This window comes from Piliocolobus tephrosceles, chromosome 8 (assembly GCF_002776525.5).
Source record: "Piliocolobus tephrosceles isolate RC106 chromosome 8, ASM277652v3, whole genome shotgun sequence".
NCBI lineage: Eukaryota > Metazoa > Chordata > Mammalia > Primates > Cercopithecidae > Piliocolobus > Piliocolobus tephrosceles.
In genome coordinates this window covers 12495146-12517183 of record NC_045441.1, presented here as the reverse complement: position 1 = coordinate 12517183, position 22038 = coordinate 12495146, and the positions used below count along the sequence as shown (strand labels likewise).

The 22038-nt window shown below is 54.4% G+C and overlaps 3 protein-coding genes across 5 annotated transcripts in view; 2 read left to right on the top strand and 1 right to left on the bottom strand.

Moving 5' to 3' along the window:
* TRIM50 (tripartite motif containing 50) overlaps window positions 1–4289 on the top strand; it is an 11730-nt gene extending 7441 nt beyond the window's left edge. For both annotated transcript variants that reach the window (XM_023218696.1, XM_023218694.1), the window contains exons 5-6: window positions 536–660; window positions 3634–4289. In XM_023218696.1, coding sequence (XP_023074464.1) covers window positions 536–660; window positions 3634–4223 — 715 coding nt within the window. In that variant the 3' untranslated portion in view covers window positions 4224–4289. The remainder of the gene's footprint in view (window positions 1–535; window positions 661–3633) is intronic.
* A 4127-nt stretch (window positions 4290–8416) lies between these two features.
* Window positions 8417–14604, top strand: NSUN5 (NOP2/Sun RNA methyltransferase 5). Of its 2 annotated transcripts, none has more exons than XM_023218698.2 (10): window positions 8417–8580; window positions 8726–8848; window positions 9515–9689; window positions 9768–9876; window positions 11988–12126; window positions 12223–12338; window positions 12723–12901; window positions 13097–13307; window positions 13390–13530; window positions 13606–14604. In XM_023218698.2, the coding sequence occupies exons 1-10, from the start codon at window positions 8488–8490 to the stop codon at window positions 13730–13732; spliced, it is 1413 nt and encodes a 470-aa protein (XP_023074466.1). In that variant the 5' UTR covers window positions 8417–8487; the 3' UTR covers window positions 13733–14604. The 2 variants fall into 2 exon arrangements, with proteins under 2 accessions (XP_023074466.1, XP_023074467.1); XM_023218699.2 differs by having other exon boundaries at window positions 13601–13908.
* LOC111547059 (nuclear envelope pore membrane protein POM 121C) overlaps window positions 13907–22038 on the bottom strand; it is a 27047-nt gene continuing 18915 nt past the window's right edge. Inside the window, exons 10-13 of the mRNA XM_023218697.2 lie at window positions 21584–21760; window positions 19039–20733; window positions 16523–16645; window positions 13907–16094 (exon numbers count right to left, since the gene is read on the bottom strand). Of these exons, the coding sequence (XP_023074465.1) occupies window positions 15997–16094; window positions 16523–16645; window positions 19039–20733; window positions 21584–21760 (2093 nt within the window). The 3' untranslated portion in view covers window positions 13907–15996. The remainder of the gene's footprint in view (window positions 16095–16522; window positions 16646–19038; window positions 20734–21583; window positions 21761–22038) is intronic.

The window sequence follows — 22038 nt, the reverse complement described above, 5'->3', positions numbered from 1 at the left end:
GGCGTGGTGGCTCATGCCTATAGTTCCAGTTGCTAGGTAGGCTGAGGTGGGAGGATCACTTGAACCCAGGAGGTTGAGGCTGCACTGAGTCGAAATCATGCCACTGCACTCCAGTCTAGGTGACAGAGTGACACTCTGACTCAAAAAAAAAAAAAAAAAAAAAAAACACATTACTTGGCCCCGATAATTGGTTTCTGATTGGCAGGTCTGGTATGGGGTCTAAGAACCTGCATTTCTGACCATTTCCCAGGTGGACCATTGGCTTTCCACTGGGAACAGGTTGGACCATTTTCCAACCAACACTGCTGGTCCCCAAACCTGCACGCTGAGAAGCACCGCTATAGAGCGTTTGCCCTTCTCGGAAGGAGATGGGTCCTCTCTGAAGGGCTGTGCAGAGGAGGGGATGATGGGCATTGATGAGCATTGTGACTGCAGTTCTGCGCTGTGGATCTGGCTGGGCAGACGTAGATAGGATGGAGGGATGGGGGGGCCACATGATACATTGCTCTCTTGTACTGTGTACTGTCACCTGCAGAGCAGAGCTGCCGCAGGCCCGGACCTTGGAAGGCGCATTCAGCCCCATCTCCTTCAAGCCAGGCCTCCACCAGGCTGACATCAAGCTGACTGTGTGGAAAAGGCTCTTCCAGAAAGTTCTGCCAGGTAAGGCCCTGACCCGTCCTCCTTCCTGAGGGCTGCCGCCCAGGGCGGGTAGCAGTTCATTGATTGTATCAGAGAATAAGCTACAGAGCACTCAGACGGAGGTTTGCGGAGGGTCCTGGTGAGAACGTGGGACTGAGTTTCTGAACAGCTTGGGTTCATGCTCACTTCATCCCTTCCTAGCTGGTGGCTGGGCAAGTTGTGTCACTTCTGAGCCCCAGGTTCCTCATCTGTAAAGTGGGGCTATTAGCACCCACCCAGCCAGGCTGCAGAGTTTGTATGTAGACATACGTGTGTTGCAGTTTAGTGCTTCATGAATGGTATTAGGTTGGTACAAAAGTAATTGCGATTTTTGCCATTACTTTTAAAAGTAATATACTTTTTGGCTGGGCACAGTGGCTCACACCTGTAATCCCAGCACTTTGGGAGGCTGAGGAGGACAGATCTTCTGAGGTCAGGAGTTCGAGTCCAGCCTGGCCAACATGGTAAAACACTGTCTCTACTAATAATATAAGAATGAGTTGGGCATGGTGGCATGCACCTGTAATCCCAGCTACTCGGGAGCCTGAGGCAGGAGAATCACTTGAACCGGGGAGGCGTAGGTTGCAGTGACTTGAGATGGCGTCATTGCACTCCAGCCTGGGCAACAAGAGCAAAACTCCATCTCAAAAAAAAACAAAACAAAAAGTGATGTCCTTTTAAAAAATGTCTTCCTACTCAAAGGACAAGTGGCCTTAAAAGTAATGGCAAAAATCGCAGTTACTTTTGAACCAACCTATTAGTTCTTGCTCTCTGTCGAAAACAACTCAAACACATGTCATTCCTTTATTACTAGCATGCTGTTTTGTACATAAGGGAGATTGCTAACAGAGTGATTTCATCCACCAAAAGCAAAAATAGGGTTTGTATAAAAGAAAGGGCTGGGCGTGGTGGCTCACGCCTGCAATCCCAGCACTTTGGGAGGCCAAGGTGGGAGGACTACTTGAGGCCAGGTGTTCGAAACCAGCCTGGGCAACATAGTGAGATGCCATCTCTACAAAAAATAATTAGTGGGGTGTGGTATCATGTGCCTGTGGGCCCAGCTCCTGAGGAGGCTGAGGCAGGAGGATCGCTTGAGCCCAGCAGTTGGGAGGCTGCAGTGAGCTATGATCGCACCACTGCACTCCAGCCTGGGCGACAGAGGAGACCTCATCAGTAAGAAAGAAAAGAATGAAGGAAAAAAAAGGAAAGGAAAGGAGGAAAGAAATTGCAGTTTGTGAACTGTGAATCCTGTTCGTACATTTAACTCAGCAGTGTACGCTTTACCCAGTTTAGTGGTAGGTTCTTTAGCCTTTGTCTTTTCGAGCTTGGCAATGTGAGCCACAGACTTGGGACCCAGGACACTGCCTCCCTAGTGATGGCGGATCTCATCACCTTCGTTGTCATTGGTCCTGACAGCTTCCACCAGCTTAGCCAAAGCTCCTTTGTCTTCCAAGTTTACCTGTGTGAAGGCGACGGTGGTGCAGATCTTCTTGGGGATTAGACGTCCCAGTCTTGCCTTCCCCTTGATGATGCTGTCAGGGACTCCATTGTACAACACAGGCACAGGCAGGAAGACAGCCAGCTTGATGGGACCCAGGCTACATGGAGTCACCACCAGCTGAGCCTTTTTTTTTTTTTTTTTTTGAGACAGTCTCTCTCTCTGTCGCCCAGGTTGGAGTGCAGTGGTGTGATCTCAGCGCACTGCAACCTCCGACTCCCAGGTACAAGGGATTCTCCTGCCTCAGCCTCCTAAGTAGCTGGGACTACAGGCGCGTGCCACCATGCCCGGCTAATTTTCGTATTTTAGTAGAGATGGGTTTTCATTATGTTGGCCAGGCTGCTTGTAAACTCCTGGCCTCAAGTGATCCGCCCGCCTTGGCCTCCCAAAGTGCTGGGATTACAGGTGTGAGCCATTGCGCCTGGCCCAGCTGAGCCTTCTTGTTCTCCACCAAGGTGGTGACGGTGTTAATTCCTGCTCCAAGGACAGGTGGCCTCTTAGTGGGGATGTCCCCTTTGCCGGCAGCTTTCTTCTCAGTCAGGACCGACAGTCTCTGCTTCTTGTCTTTGCCTCTGGTCTGTACTTTGGGCCAGCTTAAGCAGCTGGATAGCTGTTTGGCGGTCCAGGGCCAGGTGAACTGGTTAATAGTGGGAGGCACTTTCAGCCACTTATAGAGGATGGCTGTCTGCCCCTGCACCCTGACTGAGCGGGACCATTGCACAAAGCGGGCGAGGTCCCTTTTGGCCTGGAAGTCCTGTCCAGGGCCAAAAGTCTTAGGCCTTTTCTCAAACAGGGGATTCACCACTTTCTTGGCCTCCTGCTTCTTCACACCAGCAGGGGCCAGAGCCACCTCCTCCCCCTTGGCCTTCTTTCCTTGCAGCATCTTGGGCGGCAGGAAGGGGGTGGGGAGGGCGGGGGGCGGGGCAGCACATTTCACATTTCTGGGATAAACGGATCAGCTCGTAGCTAGCAAAAAGCTCAGGTGGGCTAGTTTGTCCTTGAATAGGCTGACTAGGCTAGCAAATCCAACAGCTGCATTGTTATGGGTTCTCCAGAAAACCCTGAGGGCTGAGCTGTAAGCTCATGGGACAGGTGTCTTCTGGGTCCTTCCTACAGCACCTCTGCCTCAGGCAGGTGGGCCAGAATCCCTGAGCCCAGTGTCCATTTCTTTCTCCAGCCACCTCAGCCCACCAAGCCACTCCCTTTTATATAAACCCTGCTTTTGCCTTTGGTGAATGCAATCAGTCTGTGATTGATCTTCCTTATGTAAAACTTCATTCATTCATTCATTCATTCAGGGAGCAGCCCTGTACCAGCCCCTTCTAGGTCCTGGGGATAGAGAAATGAGGAAGACACAGCCCCTCTCCTTGGGGAGCTCAGGGCCTCCGTCAGCCTCTGTGGGCGGGGTCTGCTGCCCTCCACGTTGCCTCACAGGCCCTCTGTGATCTCCCTCCCAGCCCCAGAGTCTCTCAAGCTGGACCCTGCCACTGCCCACCCACTCCTGGAGCTCTCCAAGGGCAACACGGTGGTGCAGTGTGGGCTCCTGGCCCAGCGGCGCGCCAGCCAGCCTGAGCGCTTCGACTACAGCACCTGCGTCCTGGCCAGCCGCGGCTTCTCCTGCGGCCGCCACTACTGGGAGGTGGTGGTGGGCAGCAAGAGCGACTGGCGCCTGGGGGTCATCAAGGGCACAGCCAGCCGGAAGGGCAAGCTGAACAGGTCCCCCGAGCACGGTGTGTGGCTGATCGGCCTGAAGGAGGGCCGGGTGTACGAAGCCTTTGCCTGCCCCCGGGTGCCCCTGCCTGTGGCCGGCCACCCCCACCGCATTGGGCTCTACCTGCACTACGAGCAGGGCGAGCTCACCTTCTTCGACGCTGACCGCCCCGATGACCTGCGGCCGCTCTACACCTTCCAGGCCGACTTCCAGGGCAAGCTCTACCCCATCCTGGACACCTGCTGGCACGAGAGGGGCAGCAACTCGCTGCCCATGGTGCTGTCCCCGCCCAGTGGGCCTGGCCACCTCAGCCCTGAGCAGCCCACCAAGCTGTAGGGCCACCCAGGGTCCTGCCGGCCCACAGGCCCACCCCACAGGGCACCAGGGACTCACGGGCTTCTGGGTCCCAAGGTGGTATCTCCACTGTTTAGGAAGGTCTTCAGGCCTGTGTGTCCCTGGAACATGTAATGATAGGAAACAGGACCCCATTCTCTTTGCCATCAGCCAGGGGTGTATTTGTAAACGTCGGCCCCCAGGCCTCGGCAGCCACCGGACATACAGAGCTCCCCATGGTCCCTGCTAACCACGCTGTCTGCGCAGACGCTTCCAGCTGAGGGCAAAAATAGTCCCATGTATACTTTTTCCTTATTACTGTGAATTTTCAACTACTATCAAGGATAATAAATTTGACATTATTTCTTTCTCTTTCAATGATTTGCAAATATTAGTTGCTGTACATACATATTGCTTTATGCTTGTCTTTTTTTTTTGAGATGGAGTCTCGCTCTGTCACCCAGGCTGGAGTGCAGTGGCATGATCTCTGCTCACTGCAACTTACACCTCCCAGGTTCAAGTGATTCTCCTGCCTCAGCCTCCTGAGTAGCTTGGATTACAGGCATGCACCCCACACCCAGCTAATTTTTGTTTTTGTTTTTGTTTTTTTTTTGAGACAGAGTCTTGCTCAGTCGCCCAGTCTGGAGTGCAGTGGCGGGATCTCGGCTCACTGCAAGCTCCGCCTCCCGGGTTTACGCCATTCTCCTGCCTCAGCCTCCCGAGTAGCTGGGACTACAGGCGCCCGCCGCCACGCCCGGCTAATTTTAGACGGGGTTTCACCGTGTTAACCAGGATGGTCTCAATCTCCTGACCTCGTGATCCACCCGCCTCGACCTCCCAAAGTGCTGGGATTACAGGCGTGAGCCACCATGCCCAGCCTCAAGTCTTTAGTTTTAGAGACAGGATCTCACTCTGTCACCCAGGCTGGAGAGCAGTGGTGCAATCATAGCTCACTGCAGCCTGGGCTTGAACCTTGTGGGCTCAAGCAATCCTCCTGCCTCAGCCTCCTGAGTAGCTGGGATGACAAATGTCTGCCACCATGCCCAGCTAATACTTAAATTTTTAGTAGAGACGGGATCTTGCTATGTTACCCAGGCTGGTCTGGGCTTCAAGCAATCCTCCCACCTTGGCCTCCCAAAGGGCTGGGATTACAGGTGTGAGCCACTGGGCCCAGCCTCCCATACCCCTTTGACTCACCATACGATAGGCTAAGTGGGTTCTGGAAGCTCCAGAGTAGCCCTGTAACCAAGATGCTGGCTCTGGCCACTGGGAGTCAAACTGGGTGCACAGACCAGTAAGAGGGCCTGAGGGAGCTAGCGGGGGCAAACAGCAGCCTTTAGCCTCCCCACGGCCCGGACTTTCCTCCTGCCTCTCCTTGGTCTCCTTCGAGGATTCAGCCTCTCCTCCTCGCCACTCGTGGTCTGAGGGTCTCCAGGCTCCTCTCCTGAGTGTCTACACCTCCACACCCACGGCTCCAGTCATCACTTCCACAGGGATGACTCAGAAGTTCCCTCTCCAGGAGACCCGTCTCTTACATGCCACATCCACTAGCGCTCCAGCCATTCAGCAGCTCCACCTGGACGTCAAGGGCATGTCCCAAACTGCACTCATGATCTTCCTACTCCCCCATCCCTGAGATTTATCCTGTGGCTGTGGTGTCCTGTGGCTACTGTAACAAATAACCACAAACTTGGTGACTTCAAACAACAGAAATTTAATCTCTCATGGTTTTGAAGGCCAGACATCCAAGATCACGATGATGGCAAGGCCGCGCTCCCTCTGGAGACTGTGGTGGAAAACCTGCCCCTTTCCTCTTCAGCTTCAGGTGGTGGCGGCCACGCCCTGGTGTTTCCTGGCCTGTGGCTGCATCATTCCGATCTCTGCCTCTGTCTTCATGTGACCTTTTCTGTATATGTCAGTCCAATCTTACTCTGCTTCTCTCGTTTTTGTTTTTTTTGAGACAGAGTCTCTCTCTTGTCATCCAGGCTGGAGTGCAATGTCGCTCTCTCGGCTCACTGCAACTTCTGCCTCCCGGGTTCAAGCAATTCCCTTGCCTCAGCCCCCTGAGTAGCTGGGATTACAGGCATGCACCACCACACCCAGCAAATTTTTGTATTTTTAGTAGAGATGGGGTTTCACCATGTTGGCCAGGCTGGTTGCGAACTCCTGGGCTCAAGGGATCCACCAACCTCGGCCTCCCAAAGTGCTGGGATTGCAGGTGTGAGCCACTGCACATGGCCTTTCTCTGCCTCTCTCTTATAGGGATACTTGTGATGCCACGTAGGGCCTGCCCAGATAATCCAGGATAACCTTCTCTCCAAATCCTTCCCCTGATCACTCCTACAGCTCTCTTCCATAGAAGGTGACATTTCCAGGCTCTAGGAATTAGGACCTGGTCTCTCTGGGTGGCCATTGTCCACTCTACCACCCTGGGTTTCCCCGTCCTACCAAAAGACACAGCATCACTGTGTCAACTGCCCAAACCGAAAACCTATGAGTTACTCTTGACCTGTCCTTTTTCCTGAGCAAGTTCTGTGGATTTAACTTAGTGGTCGCACTGACAACTTCAACCTAACTCCACTGCTACCAACTCAGTCCAGGCTACCAGTTCTTGCTTTAGGTGACTGCCATGACCCCCATTGGTCTCCCCCTTCCTCAACTCTGCTCCCTCCATCCTATATCCCCACACTGTAGCCAGACTGATTATTTATTTATTTATTGGAGAAAGAATCTCGCTGTATCCCCCAGGCTGGAGTGCAGTGGCACAGTCTCAGTTTACTGCAACCTCCGCCTCCCAGGTTCAAACGATTCTCCTGCCGCAGCCTCCCGAATAGCTGAGATTACAGGTGTCTGCCACCATGCCTGGCTAATCTTTGTATTTTTAGTAGAGACGGGGTTTTGTCATGTTGGCCAGGCTGGTCTCGAACTCCTGACCTCAAATGATCCACCTGCCTTGGCCTCCCGAAGTGCTAGAATTAACAGGTGTGAGCTGCTGCACCTGGCCAGACTGATCTTTTAAAGAAGTGTATGTAAGCACAGCACTCCATGACTTAAAACCCTTAAGAGGACTACCATTTCTCTCAAGATAAAAGAACAAAATCCTTGTTGAGCACAGTGGCTCATGCCTGCAATCACTGCTTTGGGAAGCTGAGGTGGGAAGGTCGCTTGAGGCCAGAAGTTCGAGACCATCCATAGGCAACATGGTGAGATCCCATCTCTACAAAAGATAAAATTAGCTGGGTGTGGTGGTGCACACCTGTAGTCCCAGCTACTTGGAGGGTAAAGTGGGAGGATCGCTTGAGCCCTGGAGTTCAAGCCTGCAATGAGCTATGATGGTGCCACTGCACTCCAGCCTGGGTGACAGAGTGAGACCTTATCAAAAACAAAAACAAAAACAAACCATTATTGTGGCTTTGAGGCCTGGATCATACCTACATCACTTACTGTATTTGGCCAAACCGGCCCATTTCAGGTGCCCAAATACCCCATGTGTTTTCTTGCTTGGCTCTGGGACTAATGTGGTCACTGGTGCAGGGTGAGTGGCAGGCATTGTGAACCACATTGTGGACCTGGAGTTGCTAGGACCTTCTCTGCCATTGCACAGAAAAAGCCTCCCTGAGAACACAGCCATTGGAGGACACATGGCAGAGGAAGATAAGACAATACACAGAGACACATAATTATGGCCAGCGTTCGGGGCTCATGCCTGTAACCCCAAAACTTTGGGAGGCCGAGGCGGGCAGATCACCTAAGGTCAGGAGTTCGAGGCCAGCCTGGCCAACATGGTGAAACCCTCTACCAAAAATTCAAAAATTAGCCGGGCGTGGTGGCGGGCGCCTGTAGTCTCAGCTACTCGGGAAGCTGAGGCAGGAGAATGGCGTGAACCCAGGAGACGGAGGTTGCAGTGAGCCGATCGCGACACTGTGCGACAGAGTGAGGCTCTTTATCTCAAAAAAAATTTATATATATATAATGACCAATACACATGTGAAGATATTCAACCTCAGTAACTGCAGTTAAACAGCAGTAAAATCCCATTGTTTGCCCATCAGATTGGCAAAGACTGAAGAACTAGAGAAGAAATGGCCAAACGGGATCGCAGAGTCGCACTCCCCACCCCGGCAGGTGCGCGATCACACACACTCCTTGCAGGCGGACTTCGACGGGCACTTCCGGTCCCGGAAGGTCGTGCTCTTTGATACCGGAAGTTCGGGCGTGCGCGGAGCCGGGTGCGCTTTGCGACAGAGCCGTAAAGGCGCGCGGGGATATGGGGCTGTACGCTGCCGCGGCAGGCGTGCTGGCAGGCGTGGAGAAGCGCCAGGGTTCCATCAAGGGGCTGGTGTACTCCAGCAACTTCCAGGTAGCGGGCCCGGGCGCGAGAAGTAGGGGTGTGGGGTGAGGAACCCGGGGTGGGGTGGGACGGGCCCCAGTGGGGTCGGAAGGTGGGGCCCCGCGAGGAGGGCCGGCGGAGCCCCGGTCCCAGCCTGTCTCCCTCCGCCTTACAGAACGTGAAGCAGCTGTACGCGCTGGTGTGCGAAACGCAGCGCTACTCCGCCGTGCTGGATGCCGTGATCGCCAGCGCCGGCCTCCTCCGTGCGGAGAAGAAGCTGCGGCCGCACCTGGCCAAGGTGAGCGGAGGGGCGGGGCGGGGAAGTGAACCCCGACGGTGTGCGCTTTGTCATCTGGTCTTAGCTCTGCTGCCGTGCACTGCGGGACTGGAGCAAGTCGCTCATCTGAAATGAGTATGAGCAGACCTTCCCTGGGCAGCGAATTGAGATGGGATGAAAATGCTTAAACTTAGAGTGTTTTGAAGAATTAAATAACCGAAGTACAAAGTAGTAGTGGCGGAGACTGTAAGGAAGTCGGGCGTGGCGGCACGCACCTGTGGTCCCAGCTAGTCGGGAAGCTGAGGGGGGAGGATCACTTGAGCCCAGGAGTTCGAAGCTGTAGTGAGCTATGATCTGGCCACTGCACTTCAGCCTGGGCTACAGAGCTAGACCCCAATTGTTAAAACCCCAAACCCACGAAAGGGTAATGTTGGCAAGAAGTTGGGTGCGGAGGTCTACTGGTGAACATCTGTGGGGAAAGGGTCTAAGGCTGGGAAGCAAGATGCCAGGTTCTGATCCTGTTCTGTAGTTAATTTCTGGTGTGATCTTGGGTGAGGTACCCCACCTTTATCTGCCAGGTAATCTGTTAGCCATTCCAGTGCCGGGGCTCTGTTAGAGTTGGTTCTAAGGCATTTATGCGTCATGCTTAGGGCTTTTTTGTTTTCGTGTTTGTTTCCTCATCCCCAGGTGCTAGTGTATGAATTGTTGTTGGGAAAGGGCTTTCGAGGTGGTGGGGGCCGATGGAAGGCTCTATTGGGCCGGCACCAGGCGAGGCTCAGGGCTGAGTTGGCTCGGCTTAAGGTTCATCGGGGTGTGAGCCGGAATGAGGACCTGTTGGAAGTGGGATCCAGGCCTGGAGGAGGTGAGCTGGAAGGAGGTGGGGGGTGGGGGAGGCGGGGAACTTTGCTTCTGCCTACTCAAACTGCTCATTGCGTCCTAGTCTCCCAGCTGCCTCGATTTGTGCGTGTGAATACTCTCAAGACCTGCTCCGATGATGTAGTTGATTATTTCAAGAGACAAGGTTTCTCCTATCAGGGTCGGGCTTCCAGGTGAGTGCTTAGAGCCTTGGCTGTCCTCATCTAGGGAGGTGGGGTACTGGGAAGAGAAGTGGCTGGATAGTTGTGACTTTGCTCTCTGGGCTTTCTTCCTACCTTTCTAGCAGTTTCTTCATCTTCAAGGTTTGTCTTCCTCCCATCCCTTAAACATCGAACTCCTAGGAGTCCCATCCTACATTCTTTCTGGATCTCTACTTTTTTTCTCTAGTTTTAACTCCTGCCTCCGACCTGGTGATTCTCACTGCCCAGTGTAAACTTCCCTCCCTCCTCAGGTTCATATGAATGCACCACAGATGCCACAGTTGCTGCATTCGCTATCTCTCCTCTCAAACTTTACACCTAGTGCATCCCCAGTTTAATCTAACACATGTCCCATCATCCACCCATTTGATCAAGCCAGAAACTGAGTCATCCTAGGTACTTCCTTCCCCTCCCTCCAATCATTTACTCCCCCACCTTCAGCATCTTTCTCAGCTCCACTCCTTTCTCTCTTTTTTTAAGACTGAGTCTCACTCTGTCATCCAGGCTGGAGTGCAGTGGCATGATCTTGGCTCACTGCCTACCAGGTTCAAGCGATCCTCCTGCCTCAGCCTCCCAAGTAGCTGGGATTAGAGGCTCCCACCACTATGCCCAGCTAATTTTTGTATTTTTAGTAGAGATGAGGTTTCACCATGTTGGCCAGGCTGGTCTCAAACTCCTGAACTCAGGTGATCTGCCCGCCTTGGCCTCCCAAAGTGTTGGGATTACAGGCATGAGCCACCGCACCTGGCCTCTACTCCTTTCTCTTCATCCCCTTGGACACTGCCTAGGTTAAGCACTCATTTCTTATTGGGATGACCACAAGAACTTCCCAGACTGGTCCCTCTGCTTCCAGACTGTCTCACTGCATTTTCCTCCTTGAGGTTGACTGTAGGAAGCGCTAAAGGCAGATCTGATGCTGTTACTCCCCTGCTAAGGCCTTTCTTTTCTGAGATGGAGTTTCGCTCTTGTTGCCCAGGCTAGAGTGCAATGGCGTGATCTTGGCTCACTGCAACCTCTGCCTCCCAGGTTCAAGCAATTCTCCTGCCTTAGCCTCCTGAGTAGCTGGGATTACAGGGATGCAGCACCATGTCTGGCTAATTTTGTATTTTTAGTAGAGATGGGGTTTCTCCATGTTGGTCAGGCTGGTCTCAAACTCCTGACTTCAGGTGATCCGCCTGCCTGGGCCTCCCAAAGTGCTGGGATTACAGGCGTGAGCCACTGCGCCCAGCCATGCTAGGCCCTTTCTTGGCTCCATTGTGCTGTCCCTCCTGCCTTCTCTCCAGGTCCATCTGCCACGGTGCTGTGTGCACCAGTGTGCCAGCAACAGTGGCTGGTCCCTGTCCCATGCCACTAGCACTGGGCTCACACCTGTCTCGTTTTGTCCTTTGGTGGCTCTGAGAAGCAGCCTCTGCCCCTCTTCGTTTCCCCTACTCTTTGTAAGATCCTCTTTCTTCTGCCTCTACCATGTTGCTGGGACACCAGGCTGGAATAGCAGAGAACAGCTGCTTACGTTTGAATTCCAGCTCTACCACTTTGATAGATTTCTGAACTGAGACATGACTCTCTAGGCCCATTTCTGCATGGATCAGGTAGAGTGGGCGGCACTCCTTTACTGAGGTACAGTGAATGTAGTTTTAACCTAAGCGCCTCACACTCCTCATCCATCAAGAATGAGCTCAGCTCTCACCTCCCTGCATCGTCTCACCCCCCTGTAAAGTAACCTTTCTTGAAGGTTATGCTTCAACAGGAATAGCTAGCATTTATTAATTTGTGCCAAGTAAGTATCTTGGATATATTGGCTCATTGAATTCTCACACCTACTATTTTACAGAGATGCCAGTGGGCCTTGAGATTGAATCACTTGCCCAGGCTCCCACTGCTGGTAAACAGGAGAAGGGGGCTCCTGAGCCATCAGTCTGGCTTGACAAGCCATTGCCTCAACTGCGGATTCCGTAGGATTCCGCAGCCTCTAGCTTATCACCCTGTTGATTTCTCAGTAGCTGTGGTAACATTTGTTTCATGTTGAAATGGGGCCTGGCAGGGAGAAATTCAGGAAATGATGAATGGTTCTTCTTCCCTGGCAGCCTCGACGACTTACGAGCCCTCAAGGGGAAGCATTTTCTCCTGGACCCCTTGATGCCGGAGCTGCTGGTATTTCCCGCCCAGACAGATCTGCATGAACACCCACTATACCGGGCCGGACACCTCATTCTGCAGGACAGGGTAAGCAAGAGGAACAGAAAAGAGAAGAAAGTGTAGGTGTGGGGAGGGCCTAGCCTGGGGTCTCTGTTCAGCCGGCCCCTGTGCTCTGCCCGCCAGGCAAGCTGTCTCCCAGCCATGCTGCTGAACCCTCCGCCAGGCTCCCATGTCATTGATGCCTGTGCCGCCCCAGGCAATAAGACCAGTCACTTGGCTGCTCTTCTGAAGAACCAAGGGTGAGTGCCACGGTCAGGAGCGGGAGGAGGACATGGGGTTTGATTCTGTGCCTTTCAGTGGGTAATGAAGGCTGAAAGGATGGCGTCCGCTTACTCTTTCCTGCTGCACCAAAGCAGTTAATGGTATTTGGCCCAAGCTAAGCTTCCCCCACTGCAGGTGTGAGATGTGGATCCCTTAGCCCTTGGGACAGAGACCCCAGGCCAGTTACCTCCGACCCTGGGCCCTTTAAACGTAGGCCATTTCGATATTGTGTGTCCTGGCTTAACCTGCACATTCTTCGATATTGTGTGTCCTAGCTTAACCTGCACATTCTGGCTGGCTGTGACAGGCCCTTAGCTGCTCCATGCGTGCTCAGCTCACCCCTGCTCTGCCCTCTGCCCTAGGAAGATCTTTGCTTTTGACCTGGATGCCAAGCGGCTGGCATCAATGGCCACGCTGCTGGCCCGGGCTGGCATCTCCTGCTGTGAGCTGGCTGAGGAGGACTTCCTGGCGGTCTCTCCCTCAGACCCACGCTACCGTGAGGTCCACTACATCCTGCTGGATCCTTCCTGTAGTGGCTCGGGTGAGATGGGGAGAAAGCGCGGCCGAGGGACTCGTAGGTCCACAGCAGCCTAGACCCAGAGTCATCATTTGTTTTGGTCTTGGTTCTGACACTTTAATGGGCTGGGGACCCTGTGGCAAAGGTTCTCTGTGAAGTGAGGATTTCAGGACCGAGGCAGCCTATGAAGCTGTGTAACCGAGACACGCTTTTCCTTAGGTATGCCGAGCAGACAGCTGGAGGAGCCCGGGGCAGGCACACCAAGCCCGGCGCGTCTGCATGCCCTGGCAGGGTTCCAGCAGCGAGCCCTGTGCCACGCGCTCACTTTCCCTTCCCTGAAGCGGCTCGTCTACTCCACGTGCTCCCTCTGCCAGGAGGAGAATGAAGATGTGGTGCGAGATGCGCTGCAGCAGAACCCCGGTGCCTTCAGGTACGGGGCGTGCGCCAGGGTCGTGGGAGGGGGGACGGGTGAGTTGCTGTCTTACCCAGCACTAGGGCTGTTTCCCTCGCAGGCTAGCTCCTGCCCTGCCTGCCTGGCCCCACCGAGGCCTGAGCACGTTCCCGGGTGCCGAGCACTGCCTCCGGGCCTCCCCTGAGACCACGCTCAGCGGTGGCTTCTTCGTTGCCATAATTGAACGGGTCGAGGTGCCGAGGTGAGTGAGTGGGAGCATGTTTGGGAGATGCAGGATGGCACCGGCACATCTGACATCTACACTTCTCTAGTTCAGCCTCACAGGCCAAAGCATCAGCACCAGAATGCACACCCAGCCCAGCCCCAAAGAGAAAGAAGAGACAGCCAAAAGCCGGAGCCGGTGCGTGCACACCGCCTTGCACATAGCAGAGGCTTCGGGCTGACTCCTTCCTGGTAGGAAAGGAAGACGCCTGTCCTCTCCGTGGAGGACCCTGGGCCCTCACTGCACGCAGCAATTTGGGTTCTGAAAGGTTATTGGGTCCTTTCCTTGGGCTGTGTTCTTGCTGGTGAGAAAAGTGCCTGCAGAAATAAAATAAAATGCAGAACGTACTCTATGGTAGATCACAGTTTTTTATTCTTAATGACATAAGCAGGAGAAAAATCTCACATTCATACTAAAAATTCCAACTAGACTCAACAGGAATGAAGTCTCTATTTGTAATGGAAAGTCCCAGCTCCCGCTCCTGTCCAGTGCGCGTACTGTACACACCCACACTCACACTCACTCGGTTCCCGGACCGGCTGTCCTGCCTGCGGAACTGAGGTAAACTAGCTCAGGTACTGACACTAGGAGGGTCTACCTTACATAAGGTACAGGTAGAAGCTTGATTTCTAGGCCCAGGCCCGGGCCCACCCCGACCCTCCAATCCTAACAGGTATTTAGGCTTGAGGTTCACTCCCTCCTCAGCTGCACACACAGCCGGGTATGAACACGGATCAGAGCTGTTCTGAGGGGTGGGAAGGAGCAGCCCCACCACCGAACACTCACCCTCAGTCACAACGGGGAGGGGGCACCGGTTACATCTACATCACATTATTTATAAAATAAGAATTACATTTTATATAACGTGGCCAGAAGGAGCTCTAGTCCCCCAGGAAAGCTGCCTGGGACAGCATTTGAGCCTCTTCTTTGCACAGGCATAACTTAACTATACAGCTAATTCCTAGTCAATAGCATTTATACTTAACCACCTCAATGAACCAAGCTTGAAGGAATTTAAAAGGCAATTTAGCTTAAATACAAAAATAAATTTTTGTTAAAAAATGTTTAAATATTTTTTTCTTTTAATTTAGACACACGCATTCATACTTCTCCCAAAGAGGTTGGGCATGGCAGCAAGGCTCTTGGGCCTGGGGTATGTGGTTTCAGAAGGAAGGAAAGAAGGAAAGGATGGGCTGCAGAGGAGGACCCTGTTTGGGAAAAACAGGATTTTAAAAATATGGTTCGTTAATTTAGGTTTTCCAACATCTACTTTGGGTGATGTAGCCTCCAGTGAGGTCAGGTAAGTGGGACAGAAACAGCAGAGGGAAGGGTCTTTGCTTCCCCCGGGCCCCATCCTCCCGGGCTGCCAGCCCTTGAAGTCAGAACACCATTGGAAAATTCAGGAGTCGGCACTTGTAGCCGTCAAGTGGTGCTACTTTCCACATTCAATTAGCGAGGCCCCAGAAAACTTGAAACAGGAAGTCCGGCACTACCAACATGCCGCCACTCATACAACTCAATTCTTCCTCCAAACTCGATTCAAAGAGCAATACACAGAGCGTCAGACAAAGGAACACAGGACAAGGCTTGAAACACACAATCCTGGAGAGGCAGACGAGGGCCCAATGGGGCCAAAGGGTGGCTGGGCGAGGAGGCAGCTGAAGCAGCGGTGGGCATCCTGCCTGCTCCAAGAGCTTCTCCCTCCTGGAGCGAGGTATCTCACCCCTGGCTCTGCCAGGCTAACAGTCTTGAGCCACCAAGCTTTGAGGGGCCAAACTGGCAGAGGGTTGGAGATGAAACATTGATTCAGGCTTGGCAGGAAGAAAACGGCAGGAGCAGCACCCACTGGGGTCTCCAAGGCAAAGCTAGATTCAAGGGCATTTAAAAAGGAATCAATTCTGCAAGGAACCGGTGAGGGACACAGCAGCAAGAAATGGGGAAACAGAGTCCCCAGAAGGGACCAAAGGAAGAGAACCACTTCTCACAGCTAAGCCAAGCAAGGTCAAGCCTTAGGGATAACCCGTTTCCCACATCCCATCAGGTGCACACCAGTGATCCAGGCGGGCTGGACCCTGCACCCTCCAGCGACGACAGCTCTTGGGGAAAGGTGGAAGGGGCGCCTGCCTAAGGGCGTGCTAAGCGGGAGTCAGGGCAGCGGACGCTATGTACAGGTGTTTCCTTAGTTCTCCAGCCTCCCCAGTGGAACTGTTCAAGTAGAGGTTCCGGGCTTTGGCCCTCCGCATCCTGCTTCCCCATCCCTGAGGCCTGTGCTTCCTCCAGGAGAAGGGAAAGGGCCCCAGGGCTGCCACTACCCCCTGGCGGCTGAAGCCAGAGATCCGGGGTAGGTTTACTTTATGCAACTCGAAGGGTCCAAGGCTCTTCCCAGCAGGTGCCAAGGTCCAGATTGAGGGAAGGGGTTGGGGGAACAGGGACAGGGGACAAAGGCTATTTTTTGCGGGTGTGCTGCCTTCGGGCCTGCAGTCGCTGTCGAGCCCCTGGGGTCTTGGATCCCGCACCAATGGAAAATGAAGGGGCCGCCGATCCTGGAAAGATTCAACAAGACCTCATCAGGGCAGCTGCTACCTGAGACTCCGGCCCTAGGGGCCCCAACCTCTGGAAGGCTAGGCCAGTAACACACACAGGGTGCCTCAATAGGGCTTTCCCCGCTGCATCAGAAACGCTGTACGGGAGGAGCCTCCTGAAATGCAAACTCCCAGAGAGTCTCAGAGCAAGGCCCACAAATCTATTTTTACCTGGCTTCCCATGGGACGGCAATGTTCTGCCCCGGACGGCTCCTCTCTAATCTCTGCCATCCAACTCCCATCCCTGGGCTATGCTGGACTCCTAACCCGAATTGTCTTTCCTGTGCTGTACCTGATCTTCACCGGGCCTCAGAGGGCCAGGAGCCTGCCACCCCACCCAAACCCTCCTCAGACAGAGGAGCAGGTCCACAGGGCAGCTTGCTGCTTACCAAACGGTCCAATGCCAACAAAGCCTTGGGCAGGTGCTGAGGATGCCCCAAAGGAGAGGCTGCTGCCTGATGTGCCCACTCCAGGTGCAGGGGTGTTCTGACCAAAGGTGGGAGTGGCGGTGCCTGGGATGAAGAGAACAGAGAGCTGCAGAGAGCTGGCCAGTGAGCAGAGGGCGGGCGCAGGCGAGGAACCGGGCAGGAGCCTGCACTCTGCGGGGCACCTCCCACAGGGCCCTCAGCCCCATTCCTGCTCCTTGGGCACTCCTTCATCAGCAACTGAGCCAGACAACCAAGTCTTCGTGCCTGGTGCCCCAGCTCAGCCTGCTTCTCCCACCTGCTAATGGCCATGCCATGGCAGAGAAAAAGCCCTCCTGCCCCGCAGCTGCCTCGTGGGCCTCCTGACCAGCGCTGTAGAGGGGAGTACTCTGGGGTCCCTGCCTCCTAGTGTACCCGGGTTGGCCACCTCCTCTCTTCAGGCCTCTTCCCCCTAGCCACTGTCCCTCCCCTCTGAAGCCTGCTCTGTCCACCCCTCATCTTTTGTGATGTCCCCTGGTGCCCTCCCTCCCTGGCCTGGGCCTGACTGGCTCTGGCTGCTTGCCTGATGCCCTCTCTGGCAGCCCCTCCACAGGGAAGGCTGCTCTCAGGGCTTGGCCTCCGGCCTGGGCAGGGGAGGCTCCCTGTGCTTCCATGCTGCTTCCACACAGCTTCTCTTCCTTCCCTAAATACCGTAACTCAAGTTCGGATCATCACTTTATTCTAATCCGCCATGTCCTTGTGTCACCTGTCAAATGCCAGGTCACTTCCCGATTCACAGAGGACCCTTGGCTCACTGGCCTCCTCCCCCATCACCATGTGTGGTGACCTCACCCTGTGAGGCTGACTGATAGTCCTCTCAGCCCCTCGACCTTGCCACCCCCATGACCTCCTCTCCCTGACCCCTGCCACCATTCCTGTGGTCACACTGTCAACACAACTGCTCCGGCTCCTGAATCTCCTGCAGGCACCACCCCTCCTGCATCTGACTTCATCTGCTCTCCACTCCTGCACCCGCTGAGCCGCACTGGGGCACTGACCCGCTGCCCCTCTTGCTTTGCTTGCTGCGGTCTCCACGGCAGGGTGGCACCAGCTGTCCACTGACCTTAGGTCTACACCCACAGTGTCGCTGGGAAACACACACATCATGCTAACTGGCCTCACTTTAACTTCACAATCATCATTTCCCAGCCCACAAACTGCCTGGAAAGTGATTACACTTTTTAATACCATGTTCCTTTCCCGACTGTCCAAAATGACTATTTCAAAAGGCCCCTTTTTTTTTCTTTTCTTTTTTTTTCTGAGACACAGTCTCGCTCTGTCACCCAGGCTGGAGTGCAGTGGCCGGATCTCAGCTCACTGCAAGCTCTGCCTCCCGGGTTTGCGCCATTCTCCTGCCTTAGCTTCCCGCGTAGCTGGGACTACAGGCGCCCGCCACCTCGCCCGGCTAATTTTTTGTATTTTTAGTAGAGACGGGGTTTCACCGTGTTAGCCAGGATGGTCTCAATCTCCTGACCTCGTGATCCACCCGTCTTGGCCTCCCAAAGTGCTGGGATTACAGGCTTGAGCCACCGCGCCCGGCCCAAAAGGCCCCTTTTTTATACACTTTATCCCGACCCTCTCTCTCTCCTACTTCATGAAGAAAACAGAACCTATGAGGTCTACATTCATCTTCCACACAGGAGGAACCATCCCTGCATCCTTCTGCCTGATTCTGCAATGGTTTTCCTGAACACTTAAGACCCAAACACCTAGCCCTGGCCACAAACAATCCTCGCCTCTTGGCCTCCTTCCACACCACTGCCTCTGCTTTTCACCCTCCTGCCACGCTTGCCTTTGCTCTGCTCCTGAACATACCAAACATATTTCTGCCTCTGGGCTTTTGCAAGCACCATCCTGTGCGTGAAAAGCATGTCCACTTGTGCTGTGCCCACCCCCACCCCACCCTTACTCAGCTTACTTTTTTTTGTTTTTTGAGACAGTCTTGCTGTCACCCAGGCTGGAGTACAGTGACATTGATCTTGGCTCACTGCAACCTCCACCTTCTGGATTCAAACCATTCTTGTGCCTCAGCCTCCCGAGTAGCCAGGATTACAGGTGGGTACCACCACACCCGGCTAATTTTTTGGTATTTTTAGTAAAGACAGGGTTTCGCCAAGTTGCCCAGGCTGGTCTCGAACTCCTGGCCTCAAAAGATCCACCCTCCTTGGCCTCCCAAAATGTTGGGATTACAAGCGTAAGCCACTACACCCAACCCTCAGCTTGCAATTGAAGGGCCTTCTTTGACCAGCTAAATCCACAACAGCTCCTCCAGTCCTTATTACATGTTAGCAAAACATGTATCATGCCCTGTCATTTCATTTAGTTCTACATTCAATGCCCGTCTCTTTACTGCCACATCATGAGCTCCCTGAGAAGGCAGGTTGCGCAGGCACAGCTCTTCAGTGTCTGGACTGGCAGCCCAAGTCCACACCCCTCCTTACCTCCAAACACAGGTTTGCTCTCAGGCGTGCTGCCCACGTTGAAGGCAAACGGTGTACTCTGGCTGGTGGTGCCCAGGGCGTTCTGACCTAAGCCCCCTGCAAAGGGGGTGGAGGTGGCTGTGGTCCCACTCTGTCCGGCTCCGAAGCTGAAAGCTCCAGAGGTGGTGCTGGAGCCTGGGGTGGCCACATTGATCCCAAAGCTCCCACTGCCAGCAGGGGCCGCCGAGCCCCCAAATGTGAAGGGTGATGGTGTTGTGCTGCCGAACACCGAGCTGCTGCTCCCACTGCTGGCGGTCTGCGTGGTGGCTCCAAAGCCGGAGCTGGTGGCTGCACCGAAGGAGAAGACAGCAGTGGAGCTGCCAAAGGCGGGCTGTGAGCTGGCGGGAGTGCCAAAGGCCGAAGCCGTGGCTTTCAACCCAAATGCTGAGTGCGTGGCACCACCAAAGGTAGGATGGATGGGTGTAGGCACGTGCGCAGGCACGATCTTGATCGTGGACGCAGGTGCAGGTGTGGGTGCAGCAGCTGGGGCCGGGGCTGCAGAGTTTCCAAAAGTGAAAGAGCTGCCAAAGTTGGGGGCAAGGGCCGGCTTGGCGGCCCCCGGCGGCTGCCCCTCAGCGGCCCCAAATGCAGGCTGGGGGTTGGCTCCTGGATATGATGGGAGTGGGGTCTTGGCGCTTGAGCCAAAGGGAATGTTGAATGTGGGGGTGCTTGTGTTACTGAACGTCAGAGTGGGCTGGCTGCTGGTGGCCGGGGCGGAAGTGGTAAGGGTGCTGCCGAAAGCACTAAAGCTGGAAGCGCTGCTGCTGGTGGCCGTTGGCATGGCAGTGGGCAGGGACTGGCTAAAGGTGGTGACTGTGGTGGTTGCGGGCAGGGCAGGAGGTTTGCCAAACTGGAATATGGAGCCTATGGCCGGGGTGAAGCTGGCAGCAGAGGCCTGGGGCGCCCCGAAGAGGAAAGGCTGTGAGGTGGCAGTGGCGGTGCTGGTCGTGGCGCTAACACTGCTGCTGCTCACACTGTTTACGCCAAAGCCAAATGCAGGCTTCACAGCAGAGTCTGCGGATGGACTAGCGGTGGTGACGGGAGCCACGGCAGAGGTGGCGGTGGCCAGACCAGTGAAGAGCGGGGCAGTTGTGGTGGGAGCAGTGGTGGCAGTAGTTGTCTGCTTGAAGAAGGGAGCAGACAAGGGCAAAGATGCAGGTGGCCCCATGCTGCTAAAGACAGGCTGGAAGGTTGGGGCTGTGGTGCTGGTGGTCGTGGGGAGGGAGGAGCTGGAGGGCGCTGTGGCTGTGACTGAAGGGCCAGGCGGTGTGGGGCCTTCCTTCTCACTCTTGGGTGGGGCCATGAAAATGGGCTTGAACATGGGAGATGCTGAAGACGCGGCAGGGGCGGCAGGGCTGGAAGGTGAGGTGCTCTGTGTTCCAAACAGGAAGCTTTGCTTGGGGGCAGGGGACGGGGCAGATGTGGCTTGGGGTTTGGCAGCTGTCTCTGCCTGAAGGGTTGGAGGTGACTTGGTGTCAGTGGCTGGTACCGTGGATGGAGCAGGGATCAGCCCCAGCAAAGTGGTCGGGGGTTTGGAGTCTAAGGAGGGGCTGGGGAGGGGCCCTGGCAGCCCTGACTGTGGTAAGCCCAGTGGGGGCAGGAGGCTGGGCGTCTTTGGAGGCGAGGGGGCCTCAGTGGTTGCTGCTCCAGCAGATTCTGGAAGAAGAATAGAAAATGTGAATTTGGAATAAATACTTTGAAGATGATGGTATTCAGTATTTCAGTATCCTCCCCACGCCTACCACAGAGCCTGGGATCCAAGAGTTAGTCAAAAAACTCAGCTAAGTCTACACTACAGGCCTGTACAGTAAATCAAGGACGTGTTCATTATTTCTACCACACAGATCATCAGACAGAAGAGGATAAAATGGGGCCTAAATGGGGGCCTAATGTGTAGAGATTAAGACAATCCAATTGTCTGAACTCTGAAGTTCACGTACGAATCCAGATATACTTTATTTTTCGCCTACTAAGCTCACCTGTCAAGCGTGAAGAGCATGCAACTCTGAATGGGGAAGTCTCTGCCCTTGAGCAGGGAGGGGGAGTATGATTCCCAGGTTACCGTCTGATAAAGACTGTGAGCGCACAGGGCCATGAAGGCCTGGGCTGGGAACACCAGCAGCCCTCGAAGTGCTGGAGGAAAAGGAAGCAGTGCTGTTCTGGACTGGTGGTTCTGATAGGCAAGGATATCCTGACCACACCACCCACATTCACACTTCAGAGGCGCTACACCGGGAAGATCATTCTCATCTGACAGATGAGGAAGGAGAGGCTCAGGGCAGCTACGAGCCAGGCTTCAGATCCTAAGTGTCGTAGCACCCCTTCCCTAACACTCCCTGATGCAGGCTCCGGCGCGTTAAATGTGGGCCCACTCCAGTGTGTTGAGTCAGGGTGCGTGTGGCCTGCAGAGCAATCTCCAGTGACTGATGGGCATGACGCCCTTACTCTAACCCAAGCAGGGGATGCTAATCAGAAGGCTGGATCCAAGGGCCCCACTCCAGCTCACCTGGGCAAGGTGGCAGGTTCGGGGGACTCTGCATCTTCTTCAAGCTCTCTAACAGTGGGTTGGTGCTTGGGCCCGGGAGGGAGGTGGGTGGTGAGGCAGTTGCAGCAGCAGGCAGGGTAAAAGTAAACGAAGGCTGAGTGGTAGGCGGGGTCTCAGTGACAGAGTTTGAGGCAGCATCTAAGAAAGAAAGAAAGGTGAAGCAGTCCTGGCTTGTCTGGGACTTCTTTCCAGATGCCTGTTGGAGAGCAGGGTCTCAGCACAGCTCACAGCGGACTGCCTGCCCTCAACTGCAGTGGTCCCTGCTGTCCCGTGAAGACCAACACAGATTTCTCAGGTGAGAAAGAGCACAAGAAAACATGGAACCCTACTTGGGATTTTCCCAGAGAAACCATTTTTTCAAACACCGAAATAAAACCAAAGAAAACAAGACATCTGACACCTCTCGAGTGTGCAAC